General features: G+C 45.0%; 1 protein-coding gene across 1 annotated transcript in view; it reads left to right on the plus strand.

Annotated features, from left to right (window-relative positions):
- The window catches only part of LOC115202241 (hedgehog-interacting protein), a 45,929-nt gene extending 36,365 nt beyond the window's left edge, over nt 1–9,564 (plus strand). The window contains exons 12-13 of the mRNA XM_029766230.1: nt 5,980–6,128; nt 6,432–9,564. Of these exons, the coding sequence (XP_029622090.1) occupies nt 5,980–6,128; nt 6,432–6,628 (346 nt within the window). The 3' untranslated portion in view covers nt 6,629–9,564. The remainder of the gene's footprint in view (nt 1–5,979; nt 6,129–6,431) is intronic.
- The last annotated feature ends 5,100 nt before the right edge of the window (nt 9,565–14,664 follow it).

Below are 14,664 nucleotides of genomic sequence, written 5' to 3' on the forward strand. Positions count from 1 at the left end.
TTACCATGTGTTTTACTCTATTCAATATTTTCGATAATCATGAATCTTTAACAAATGGTGTTTGCGTCAACCCTAGTACATGTGAAAAACATTTCTCCCAACACACCAGGAGGTACGTATATGGGGTGTATGAAGTCCCCCTCCACCGCAGCCAACATCTGAGACGTGTAGGCCTTGAATGTCACTCATATATAGTCTGAATCATGAGAAATTACATTGAACACAACCAGATCCCCTCACTTTCTAATTCAAACCAATCGCTCATCAAGCTGTGTCTTTCCACCCTCAGCCACCCAGAAATCATCCAGTCCCCCTTTTCAGCACACTGGAATGGAGAACTAGAGATCCTCATGTAGGTTTAGGTTCTTCAGCTTAAGTGAAGTTGGCAGGGAGGCATGTGGAGCATCTAAAAACATTTCACTGGGCTTACAGTGGGAGTTAAGTCCAGGAAGGCGACAGAATAATGTTTCCTTAAGTCCATTTCACTTTATTGGAGTGTGTGTGTGTCTGTGCTTGCGTGTATGTGTGCTTGCGTGTGTGGGACAATAGAAACAGATCCCTGGCGAATTATTGCTAAGGTGATGACAGTACCAACCAAGTCACAATTAATTAGGACACAGATGTTTCTACGGGCCCCTTGCTGCCCAGCTCAACGTTTTATTTAGGTTTTTTGGCATGGACACATTTTTCCCAAACAACAATTCTTTCCACCCATATTTTGGGCTTGTTTAGTCTGTATAGTGGCCTGTGTGGTGCTGGGAGTCCGGCTTCTACGCACGCACGTGCACACACACACACACACACACAGACTCACTCACTTCGTTATTAGTATCTCGTTACAGGGAGGATGGAGAAGGGGAGGGAAGGGGGCAGCTAATGTTTCTGACCTTGCTGCGTTATCACGTTTGGTGGGCCACCCGTCCTCCTCTACCCCTTCTGGGGTACCTGGCGCCCCCTCACCCTCCTCCTTTACAGAAGACTTGTATTTCTGAGAGGCGAGCCTGTGGTGGTCCGGGGGTCCCACAACATCCACCATCCACCCACATGGTGTTTTCATTACATGTATGTTTGGGGAAGAGGAGGGGGGCGTTAGGAGGTAGGAGACTGGGGAGGGGAGCGAAAGAGGAAAATCACCTAAACCCCTCTGCAATGTTTTGGGGTAAACACACGTCCCGGCAGCGCGCCGACTTCATTTGTAGGTATTTGTTTGTCAGTCGGGTACCGTCCAATAATAAATAGGCCACCATGCGTCTCAGTAACATCATTATGCGTTGTGTCTGTCCCATGTGGACACTGTCGTGGAAATTCTGGACTGAGAGAGATTTCATTTGTAAATATACAACACAGAGGCAGAGTAGGATCATGTGGCATTGTTTACTGGCTCTACTGTGGAAGGAGACAGAGCTGTTTAAAAATACCTTGCGGCCTTGCCCGGGATTCAAACCTAGTCCATATGCATCACACTCACACACGATATGCTGGCTTCCCCAAGGCTTCAACGGGTTTCAGCACTGTTTTTAATTTTTCCTTTTCCCCTCTTTTCTATAATTAGATCAGTATAATGTCTGATTGAGACATGCAATGCTTCATTGAATATGTCTTATCTCAGGTCCCCATGGGAGAGAGAGAGAGAGAGAGAGAGAGAGACTTGTATTTATTTCTGGTGCTAACATCCATTTAGAAGCAGAGGAGGAGGCTTCGTTCCTTGAGAGAGGAGAGACACAAACAAACACAGCCTCCAGGTATTGGGTGGGTTGGTTATGTGGGGGTTGTCAATGGCCACATTGTAAAGCTGTACAGTATGTAACTGCCAGGTTGTTTATTGCGTATAAGAATGGAAGGGACAGAGCCACGTTTTATTCAAAACCAAATTCTATCCAGTCCTCACTATTCCGTCTGGAACCTGAATGGGGGAAAAATCCTTTTCGTAGCGAGACCATTGAAACAGTAAGAACTCCTGCTGATAACAGTAATACATTTTTTTGGTCTTTCCATCTAAACAGGCTTTTGTCCAAAGAGGGAGGAAATGGTTCTCCTGTGTCATAATATACTTTTCACACAGTTTGGGGTTTAGTTGAGTCAGGTGCAGTCCTCTGATTGAATTGTGTTGAGTAAAGAGGTTGAGAAGACCCAGTGGACAGAGAATAGGGCTCTGGGACCTCCTTTATGAAGTCACTATGGAAGTCACAAATTACAGGAAGTACTGGGGGGGAGGTGTGTGTGTGTGTGTGTGTGTGTGTTGTAAGATAGCTCCCAGCTCCCGATATGCTGGCTAAAAAAAGCCAGCTCTCTTATTCAGATGTCCCTCCTGCTGCACTACTGTGGTCCTGCCCTTGGCAAAGCTGCTCCACTGAATGGCCCTGGCTCCTACAATACACAGTACATTTCTGACACAATTAAAACAAGGGATGAAACCACAAAGGAGCCCCCAAACAATGGAGCCGGATGACAAAACAGCCAAAGGACTCACACTGGGCCGTTTGATTTAGCCATTGTTGGGAGGCACAATGTACACCACTCCAGGGCTTTTTTCTCACATACACCTCATGCCAATCAAGCAAGCCCCAGCACATAGCCCCAACACATTCCTTCCCAAAACCCTCCCCACCAACTCCCAGGCTACCAGTCACCCATCACTATCAAAGCTTTAAGTGAAATAAATCTGATAGTCGCTAGAGTATCCCTCACTAATAGCATCCCCTATATCAATCAGCTGTATGATTTGATCTGGGGTGACTTTTGAGGCGGTGAGATATTATAAAGAGGGCTGTGTTGTGAATAAGAGGGAGCTGATCAGGGATCAGGCTCAGCATATGGTCCCTGGCTGATGTCTCCTGTTCTGGAACAAAGGGGGAGGTGGGAAGGGAGGCAGCTGAGCCAAGCAGAGCTCCATACATCCCCCCCCCACCACCACCCCGCCTCCCTCCTCCATTCAGCCACTAGGACTACACTTTGAAAAAAAGAAGCTATCTAGAACCTAAAAGGGTTCTTCGGCTGTCCACATTTGAGAACCGTTTGAAGAACGCTGTATGGTTCCAGGTAGAACACAGAGGGTTCTAAATGGAACCTAAAAAGGTTCTACATGTAACCAAAAAGGTTCTCCTATGGGGACAGCCGAAGAACCCCTTTGGAACCCTTTTTTCTAAGAGTGTTAGGAACCAGCCAATAATGTATACAAACCCTAGATGGCTGATGATATGCATTGGCCATTGAGAGGTTTTTGAAGCCACCGGTCGGCCATATTGGCACTCCCCCAGTAGGAGCAGTCCTCCATAGGAATTAATGGAATTCTACAGTATTTCAATTAAATGTTTTAAGTTCAAAATTACATGTATTGAAGTATTTTTTTGTTGTAGCGGGGACAGTAACATTAGTAATAAAAAATATATATACTTTATGTTTTTATATATTTTTTAATTTTTAATTTTTATGTTTAGCTCACATAATATAATTTAAGATGATGCATTAAGGTGTCTGTAATAGAATGAATGTGGCAAAAATGAATGTAGACATTAATAAATGCATTTCTAAAGCTTCCAATTTTCTTTTTTACAACGATGGAGGCTCAGGGGGCTTCAAAACAGCGCCCCCTATTAGTCATCTAGTGTATATATAAACCATTGGGACCAGCCCGGCCCAGCCCCGTGGACACTCAAACTAATAAGCGGCCCTCCTTTAATTTATCAGTCTTCATCAGTCTGTGTTTTATGCAAGTGTTCTCGCCGAGTTTATACATTCCCACAGTGCCTGTTGACCCAGCTGCCTTTGTCAAGTGGCGCTCCGGCAGGTGTTGTTTTCACCCGGGACCATGGCCACCCATGGCACTAATACAAACTGATGAGGGGCAATAGCCGTGGCTGACCCCTGCCCGCCTGACACTATTAACAGTGTTGTACCCCAATCCTCCAGGGACTAGCTGTCCCCCTTTTCTCTCTCTCTCACCCTGGTCTCTTTCTCCCAACTCCATCACTCTCCCACCCTCTCTCTTTCTGTCCCTCCTTCTCTCAGTTTTAACTACGTGCAGCCTGTCACAACAAAGGCCCAGAGTGTGGATGAGAAAAGGCACAGGGTTGGGTGGGTGCTGAGGGGAGCGGAGCATGGGAATCGCCCACCCACCCCTCCACCCCCTAGAGACCCCCTCTAGGCTGTGGTACTGCCCCGGGACTGCCATCAGTCAATGTGGCTGTCAGAACAACACTCTCCCAGCCACGGTGTCCGACGCCCCACTCACATACCCCCAGAACCCTGACTAGGACCCCCTAACTCACTTACTCACTCACACACACACACAACACAGGCCAGGAGCCCCTCCTTTGAGCACTAACCAACCACAGTCAGTAAGTCAGTTCATTCACAACCAGACCCCAATATCACATTCAGTTGTGGCTCCTGTCTGTCCATTGGTCATTAGATCTCCTTAGCATTATTTCTCTATAGCATTATCTCTCTACAGCATTGGAGCTCTCCCTAGAATTATCTCTCTACAGCATTAGAGCTCTCACCAACATTATCCATCTACAGCATTATCTCTCTGCGGCATTATCTCTCTACAGCATTATATTCTCTCCAGGATTATCTCGCTATAGCATTAGATGTCTCTACAGCATTATCGCTACAGCATTCTCTCTCAGCGTTATTTATCTACAGCATTAGGTCTCTACAGCGCCCAGAGAGTCCAGCAGGCAGAGAATTCAGCAGGCAGATAATCCAGCAGGCAGAGAATCCAGCAGGCAGAGAGTTCAGCAGGCAGAGAATCCAGCAGGCAGAGAGTCCAGCAGGCAGAGAGTCCAGCAGGCAGAGAATCCGGCAGGCAGAGAATCCAGCAGGCAGAGAGTCCAGCAGGCAGAGAGTCCAGCAGGCAGAGAGTCCAGCAGGCAGAGAGTCCAGCAGGCAGAGAGTCCGGCAGGCAGAGAGTCCGGCAGGCAGAGAATCCAGCAGGCAGAGAGTCCGGCAGGCATAGAGTCCAGTAGGCAGAGTCCAGCATCATTATCATCATAACAGACTCTACACACATGCACTGACCACTCCACAGCACTCCCACCAGGCTCTCTGTTTTCCATACCACTACCACTGTGTGTGTGTGTGTGTGTGTGTGTGTGTGTGTGTGTGTGTGTGTGTGTGTGTGTGTGTGTGTGTGTGTGTGTGTGTGTGTGTGTGTGTGTGTGTGTGTGAATGCCTGATGGATATGTCAATACACTGCCTGGCTGAGGCTTGTCTTGCCTCATTAGTCGATGCTGTTTGGCCTCATCCACACACACAGAAACACACACAAGCCAACAGGCAATTCACATTTGAATTCCATCACGTAGAACGCGTCATGCTGAATTGCAGCAGCGAATGGCTGTTCCTGGTGGCCTGTTCCCGGTGGCTTAGACACACACACACACACACACACACACACACACATGTCCTCAGTGGAAATAAAACCCTGGTCCAGCCATTCAGTCAGTCCACCATTCCCCCAGCCTCCCAACCTCTGATGCTCCAAATGAATTATTATACTCAAAAACTCATTAACAACATTCCAGAAACAGAATATTCCAGAAAGAACCCTGTCACACACAGAGTCTGTCCGTACTCAAACATTCATTCATTCTCCCTCCATGACTCCTTTCCATCACATCAATGTTATGTAAAGGCACATTCTGGTGGAGCCAGTTAAGTGTTCTGCTGCTATGGCACCACTGCTGCTGCCTCTGTGTGTGTGTGTGTGTGTGTGTGTGTGTGTGTGTGTGTGTGTGTGTGTGTGTGTGTGTGTGTGTGTGTGTGTGTGTGTGTGTGTGTGTGTGTGTGTGTGTGTGTGTGTGTGTGTGTGTGTGTGTGTGTGTGTGTGTGTGTGTGTGTGTGTGTGTGTGTGTGTGTATGTGTGAGAATATGGTGTGTGAAAGAAAGGCCACATATCCGTATGTAATGCCTCAGAACAGTGTGCATGAGCCTTTAGAGTGTGTGACCGTTGCCCTCCCTGTGTGGCCCCTGCAGGCCCGCGGTCCCTAAGGAGTGTCAGAGACAGGTGGAGGCCCCGGAGCTGCTGGGAACGGCCTGCTCACGGCAGTGTAAGAACGGACACTGTACCCCCACCGGGAAGTGTTGCTGCAGCGCCGGCTGGGAGGGACCCTTCTGCAGAGTGGGTGAGTCAGAGAAAAGTGCTGTTTGAAGTGTTCAACCATAACCTAGAATATTAGTATAACATTACATAATAACCCTCTGCAGAGTAGCTGAGACCTACTGTATAACAAGAGTTACACAATAATGTGAAGAATTCTACTGTATATCTTGAGTAATGTTGATATGTATCAAATATACTACTTTGGATCCATAGTGGAACCACATAACATGTTTATGAATGGGTTGTTATAGCTTGTCAAGATATCCTCTCTGTCTCTCTCTCCTCTCTCCCCCTCTCCCCCTCTCCCTCCCTCTCTCTCTCACAGCTAAATGCGAGCCGGCCTGTCGTAACGGAGGCGTGTGTGTTGAGCCCCACAACTGCCTGTGTAAGAGTGGCTACTCGGGCGCCCAGTGTGAGAAGGGCGAGCGGGGCATGCCTAGCGACCAGGAGGAGGACGGCATCCTGGACCACATCATAGACATGACCTCGTACCTGCTGAACCTCACTAGCTACATGGTATAGGGGCATGGGGAGGGGGTCCACTCCCACCGCACCCCCCCTTCCCCCGGACCCCCTTACTCAACCACCGGAGAAGCCCAAGCAGAGCCTCCCTACTCCGTGATTCACCCCTGAGACACACCCCCCTGTCTGGACGTACCCTGTCCCCGTCAACACCCAGACTCTGGTCATCTTCCTGCCCATAAACTCCGGTAGGCTACGTACACCAGGCATCCAGGCCAAGCATCCCTCCAGAGACCATCACACAGACAGACACAGCAACGTGATGGTTGAATGCATGGCAATCGTCGTCTATGGTCTAATGGTTGGACCTCCACTGTGGCTACATAAGCTCTTTTATACTCTTCTTCTCCAGGAGAAAGTTCCTATCCTTCTCTCTCTCCCACTCTGGAACCCCCATGCAGATGACTTGATATTAGCACTGCACCCCTGCTGAGAACAGAGGGAGACCCCCTCGCGTTCTCTCCACACAACAACAAAAAAACAGCGGCCATTTTGACTGAAGCCTTACAGAGAGCAAAGGGGAGTCGGCTGAGCTGAAACACGGCGAGGCGGGCGGAGGCGTGGTGACTTAAGTTATCCCCCAGGACTGGAGAGTGGACAACCCAATACTGAGGGTTAGCTTTGGGTCTGCCTTCACCAACAAAACACAGTCTATATACAGCTTTTAAATGAACATGCCAATCTCTTCAGCATCAGCAATGCAATAATAATGTCACTGACTGAAGAGTTTCTGATAATCTTACTGTGCCGTGTATAGAGCCCCATACAGAGTCCTGTACTATCTTGTCTAAAGGCACTAATATGAACGACCAATAGATCAATGTCACAGTAATAATAATGATTATTGTTATTTTGACCCACTGTTCTCCGGGTGATGTTTTGTGGGCTCATCTTCATAGAAAAAGCTACGTTATGATACAGCGGTATAGATTTGTTGTTCATCGCTCACTTGACATGCTGCCAATGTACAGAATGGATCCATAGCTGAAGAATGAGTGTCTTTGGACTCAACAGGTATCTATAGATCTATAGAGTTTATATGGTGTGTGTCCCAAATGGCACCCTATTCCCCGTATAGTGCACTGCTTTTGACCAGAGCCCTATGGGCCCACGTCAAAAATAGTGAGCTACATACGGAACAAGGGTGCTATTAGGGACAGAGCCTATGACATTGTTAGGATAGAGCTCATAGCTTTGCACTCCCAATGTCAACGCCAGTTTCATACATTTGAAATGGAGTCATCAACTCCACGCACTGTAATGTAATGATTTTTTGTGTTTCACAATCAAGGGCAGACGATTATGTTGGGACTAGTTCGGTGTCATACAGCAGTGACATTGTCGCACACTAACACAGTGGCACGCAGCAGGTCAAATCTCACTCTTAATCTCTCTCTCACACACACACACACACACACACACACACACACACTCGCTACACAACTTCAGTGGTAGTTATAAAGGGACAGAAGCTGATGTATATTTCATACATAAAGAGCTGAACTAAGTACTACTTAGCCTTGCTAAATAATATAGCATTACTATTGTTTTGATAGAGGAGGGTTTATTTTTTTAACTGTGATAATGTATGGGAGAGGACGGTGTTTGTAGAAAGTGGTTTTGCATTAAGCTTAAAAGAAATCATGTTTTTTGTTGTTGGTTTTTTTTCTTTTTTTTGCTAACACAAAACGTATGCAGTGTTTTTCCACTGTATAAAAACACACAGCGACATGTGCAGTACAGATCAGCACCGTGTGTTAAAGGCCATGCATGTCTACACCTGAATGGAAGAGTTTGGAACCGATCACTGAGACACAGCACAAGGGTCTCTGTGTTTCCTTCCCGTAGTAACGCCTCTATCTGTGGCCTTCAACTGCAGCGTAACGGTCGGTGTTTGGTCTTTGTTTTAGAAATGATACAAGTTTCGCTAGGCCACCAACTTACTGGAGCCTGTTCACAGTCGGATGAGAAGAGTTCCTCCAGGTAGATCAGATGAAAGATGGTTTCACACCAGACGCTCTACTCTACATACTGTGAGACGTTCAGATAACACAGATGGAATGATAAAATGTGTCAAGTATGAACCCAGACTTCTTTGATCCACTTTGTGGTGAACTGTGATCCCTTAACAAATGAACAGCATAAAGAAGACTTTGCTCATCTCAAAGCTGGGGATCTAAACCGTTTTCGGCGAGCCAAACGTCAATTTAAAAAAAGACTCTAATTATGTTGGAGCCCATCGATGTGTTGTCTTTCTTCAGAAGACGGTATAAAACACATCGCATAACGCCACTAATCTACAGGTTGATCAGGATTGGTTCATTTGATATAGTGCCATTGCAAATTCCTTGATACCATATTAATCTTGAGTCTCCTGACAGTAGTTCAGCAACGAGCAAAGCAACCTCTTACATCTTGTGCCAATGTTGTCTTTAAGTGCCTGCCCCCCACACAATTGGAATGTCTTTATTTCTACGATCATATTTTGTTTTGAGTTCCCGTTCTAAGCATGGTTAGAAGTGTTCAGGGTTTTCCAATTCCTCTCACTCTCTCTCTCTCTCTCTCTCTCTGTTTTGTTTTCTCCTCTGTATCCTCAATGACAGCAGTTGTTAAACCTCTGTCTCGCCAGTGTTCTCTCTGGTCTATAATGCGTCAAATGGAACTCATGCTGTAAAGTCGATACTATAATTTTAGCACTTAATGTGAAACTTGCATTTTAGCTGCTGAGACGGCGTGGTGTGAATAAAATAGAGTAACCGTTTTCATTATTTAAGTAGTTACGCAAACAAAGTTATTTAAGTTCTCTACAATTGTTTTTGCCGCTGTATGTGACGATTTTGATTTTGATCATGTATTGTAAATAAAACCTAGGGCTATCTTTTGTTTCTTTTCAGAAATATCTATATGTCTATTAAAGTTTATAGCATGTCTGAAAACCTCGTCACAGTGTCTGTTTGATGATGACGTCTAGGATGACGATGTAGCATAGAGCAGAATTTGTCTTCTTGAATAACAACCCGTAGAAAATAGTCATAGAATCTATTCATTCTATGTGACTAACAATCCTTGATTCAGCAGGAAAGGAAATGATAGGTTGTTGCAGGATGATTACAAATGGAGACAGATTGAGGCCTTCTGCCAGGGTGTGGAACAGTGACCTCACCTTAAATGTATCCTCGTAATGTTAGATCTGAGCACACAGAGGTTGTCTACAGGAGCTTGTCTATTTGGCCCTAAATTCTTCATTTCTGAGATTGACATGTTGAGCCGGACAGTCTTTTATTGTTCTATGAGTGTAAATCAATAGTGTAACATCCTTCCACTATTAGTATTAACAGTGTAAGCAAGTGATGGTTGCTTAGTAAAAGAACACTATCCATTGACATAGGTTGCCCCCTCTGTCTGTCTGTCTGTCTGTTGTGGCCCAGTGCTGGGAAGTGCTTCATTTCATGTACGTCACTGAGCATTTCACTATTACACTATTATTCTACACTCTGTTGTTTACGAAGCATGTGACAACTAACATTTCCACCGTCACAGAAGGTTTTTTCTCTAGCTAGGTAAAGTGTACAGAGGGATGTTGAGAAAATGTTTGGGGAAAGCCAGCCCAAGGGCCAATGTGGATCATCGGCCATAGTTTTCCCTAAAGTTTACTTGAATTGAAAAGTCTGTTAAGCAAAGCTACTGTTCAGAGAGGGAGGGAGAAAGAGAGAGAAGCCCCGTTTAAATCAAATCAAATTGTATTTGTCACATGCTTTGTGAACAACAGGTGTTGACTAAGAGCTTACTTACGGGGCTTTTACTTCCGGGTCTTCTATAAACTGTCTCCTCCCCTTCATCTACACTGATTTAACAAGTGGCATCAATAATGGATCATAGCTTTCACCTGTAAGTAAGCATGGGACAAATACAATTTGATTTGATTTGATTCACCTGGTCAGTCTATGTCATGGAAAGATCAATGTGTTCTTGTACACTCAGTGTACACGGGGCACCAGTACCGAGTCAATATGCAGGGGTATGAGATAATTGGAGTAGATATGTACATATAATGTAGGTAGGGAAGTTACTAGGCAACAGGATAGACAGTAAACAGTAACAGCAGCATATGTGATGAGTTAGTACAAAAAGGGTCAATGCAGATAGTCCAGGTAGCTATTGATTACTATTTAACTATTTAACGGTCTTATGGCTTGAGGATAGAAGCTGTTCAGGTTCCTGTTGGTTCCAGACTTGGTGCATCAGTACCGCTTGATGGTGCCCACATTTTTAGACAGGTGTAAACTATCAAGACACATTGTGATCAGATCTTCCAGCCCACCTCCGGAGGAAGTCAAGCAGACATTGTGTAGATGAATCTGGACAGGGAAACTGGTTATTATCCCTCCCTCTAAAATCATTGACTGTCATTAATATGTGAATTCAAATAAATAAATACATATTTGTTCGAAATAATATCTGTCAAATCATTTGCATACAGGGAAGGACCAGGATAATATGGTCACAATACGGACACAGCAAACCGATAAGAGTCACAATTTAAAACACGTGGACAAGATCAGGACACAGGACGCCTGTTAGCTCCAGGTATAAATGAGACTAGAGAGAGAGACATATGTCCCTGATATAGACTTGATAGACAAGAGCACTAGGAGATATTTAGTGAGTGTCATTGGAAGACTTGCATACAATGGCTATGGAGTTCCCTACTACTTTCCCAGGATTTCCTTTTCAAAGGAAGAGTTTTTATGATGAGAATGTTGATAATGTTACGAATGATCCTGTAGTTATAGTACACAAAATGGTTCTCCGGCTTTCCCCATAGGAGAACCCTTTGAAGAACCCCTTTTGGATTCAGGTAGAACCCTTTTGAGTTCCAGATAGAACTCTTTTGGTTTCAATGTAGAACCCTCTGTGGAAAGGGTTCTACATGGAACCCAAAAGGGTTCTACCTGGAACCAAAAGGGATTCTTCAAAGGGTTCTCCTATGGGGACAGCCGGAGAACCCTTTTTGGTTCTATAGCAGCTTGTTTTATAAGTGTGTAGGTTTAAGGCATACATGTCATTAAAGCACCTTAATAACATTTCACAGACTAAATGCATTGAGCATGAAGCTCAGGCCTAAACTCTTAATTTCACCTCTACACACACACACTCACAAATACATACACACAAACACACTGAAGCAACAGCTATCACTGATGGCATTATTAATTTCCTTCTGGAAATATCAATCAAGCTCCCTGGTTGTAAGGATAGTGGAGGTGGACCACCCACCTCACTACACAGTCCACTCAGGCAGCTCCCTCCGTATTCAGAGTAATGCAATACTAAGTTGTCTGTGCACTGTTTAGAGCCAATCAAAATTGCGTAAAGTGGAACTGGGCAATTGTGCTTCAAGGTCCAAGCAGCTAGCAGGCAGCGTATATTTTAGTTCATACACTATCTGTGGCATGAATCATGACTTTTCATTTGGAATAGTTTTCTTTTCCCCCTCCCATAGGGCCCTGGCCGGCATATCTGTCATAAACAGTGTAACCCAGCACTTTGAATAAACATGAGGAGTCTGAATGCTAAATATTTGTAGGACCAAGATGGCTAGAAGTGCATGTTATAATATTGTATACATGAGCTGAAGAGGTAGTCCAACCAAATACTATGTGAGGACAGACAGACAGAGGGAGACAGACAGAGAAAGAATGACAAAACATTTGACTCTTTGTGATTTGAACGGGAAAGAGTACATTTAATCCTTTTCCCCAGAAACATTTTATTTCAGTGAGTATAACTTTTATAGAACTGCAATACCTCTCAGAACAAATGTAAATCTTTGGTTTCAAAATGTTGCTTTTCAAAAATCGGACCACAGCCTGTCATTATCGTATTTGTAGTATAGGGGACTGAAATGGTATATTTATCCTAAATAGTGCACTACTCTTGTCCAAACCACACAGGGCTACCTCATAAGGTTCTGGTCTAAATAGTGCACTACAGTGAGCTCCAAATGTATTTGGACAGTGACTCATTTTGTTGTTGTTTTTGCTCGGTACTCCAGCACAGCACTTTGGATTTGAAATAATACAACAACTGTGAGGTTCAAGAGCAGACTGTCAGCTTTAATTTGAGGGGAATTCCATCCATATCGGGTGAAACGTTTAGAAATTACAGCACATTTTGTACATAGTCCCCCTATTTTAGGGGACCAAAAGTATTGGGACAAATTCACTTGTATGTGTATTAAAGTATTTGTTCCCATATTCATAGCACACAATCACTGCATCAAGCTTGTGACTCTACACATTTGTTGGATGCATTTGCTGTTTGTTTTGGTTGTGTTTCGGATTATTTTGGGCCCAATAGAAATTAATGGTAAATAACTTTTGAGATTATGGAGTTACTTTCCTTTTGAGTTCAGATGGCTACTGATATTCCTCCATATATCATATAGTATTTCTACAGCGCTGCAACAGATGGCTAGTAATGCAGTCTAGCCGTAGACATAATGGCTGAGGCCACTAAGGTCTGTCAATGACAATGTCTTGGAAGGGAGGGTACCGTATACAAATGATCACTATGGCGTCGGCTCCAGCCTGACTTCACATCTAAACAGACTCCTTCAGGATGAATCATGGTTTCCATAGTAATCTCATGGTACAGTTCCATTTTACAGTACTGCGACAACTGACGACTGAAGGATACACCGTACAGATATGCTGTACGCTAGGCTCTCAGTACTAAAACAACACATTTTACTGCACCTATCTGGTGTACGTAACATAAAAACATCAATTCAATCAGTGCTTGTGTCATATGTAATGAAGCGTTTATGTCACGCTATGGAGAGGTCATAACATAACAGCATGAGAAAGATGATTTATCAAGTTGGGTGGATTTACGTACATTATCTACATTGCTCTCATGTATTCCAGTATTCCTATTGCTCTATTGGCTGATTTAAAACAACACGGCCCACACCGCTTTGTAACAATATTGATTTATGTGCGAGAGCTGGATTTGGCCTGTATAAACATCGATGGTGGTTTCCGTGTGTGTCAATCCCCTGGTTGTGTATCTGGTTTTGTCACACCCCTAATTGCGTAGTGTATTCTATTACTTCATGTGTTTACATGGCTGACTCAGGGAGTACTACTGGTGTAATGCGTGGCCGACCCAGGCAGCTGAACTCTCATATTCCCCGGACCGAGCCACCGACTGATGAAGACATGCTTTCCTACAAAATGTGCACCTTTCTTTTCCTTCCCCTCCCTACACATTCATCCCAAACCCTTATCACATATCAAAACAAACAAGGCAGAACCAAATCACTGCCTGCCATGTGTCGTGTTTGATTGTGAGCCTATCTCTCTCGCTCTCTTAGCCTGAGAAGTCTTGGTTTTTTGGCATCTAAACTGAAAAAAAGGCCTCTCTCTCTCTCCCCCTCCCTCTCTCTCTGGCCCTGGATCCAGATCCCTGTTTACCTTTTCTAGGCCACCGCACTGACTCGCATCCATGAAATGATGCAATTAAGGTTCCCACTGGGGAGCAATCTGTCATGTAAACACAGAACGGGGTTATAGGCAGGGAGGATCGGCCCAGGGAGACAGGTAGGTAGGAAGGAGACAGGTTGAGGATGGGAGGAGAGAGATGGAGGAGGAGAGATGGCTAGAAAGGGGAGAGGAAGGGAAGGGAGGGAAGGAGTGGTGCGATGCGTACCCCTTTTGCTGCAGTGGGGCTGTACATTTTAATTAATACAAAAGTGTCAGCTCACACACTGCTGGAGGAAGACAAGGGAGGAGGAGCTAGAATCCCCTCCAGACTCACTGTGTATGTACCTGTCAATAAGACACACCTCTGTCTGTCTGTCTGTCTGTCTGTCTGTCTGTCTGTCTGTCTGTCTGTCTGTCTGTCTGTCTGTCTGTCTGTCTGTCTGTCTGTCTGTCTGTCTGTCTGTCTGTCTGTCTGTCTGTCTGTCTGTCTGTCTGTTTCCTCCCTCCCTCCCTCCCTCCCTCCCTCCCTCCGTCCGTCCGTCCGTCCGT

The sequence above is a fragment of the Salmo trutta genome, chromosome 11 (assembly GCF_901001165.1).
Source record: "Salmo trutta chromosome 11, fSalTru1.1, whole genome shotgun sequence".
Classification (NCBI taxonomy): Eukaryota; Metazoa; Chordata; class Actinopteri; order Salmoniformes; family Salmonidae; genus Salmo; species Salmo trutta.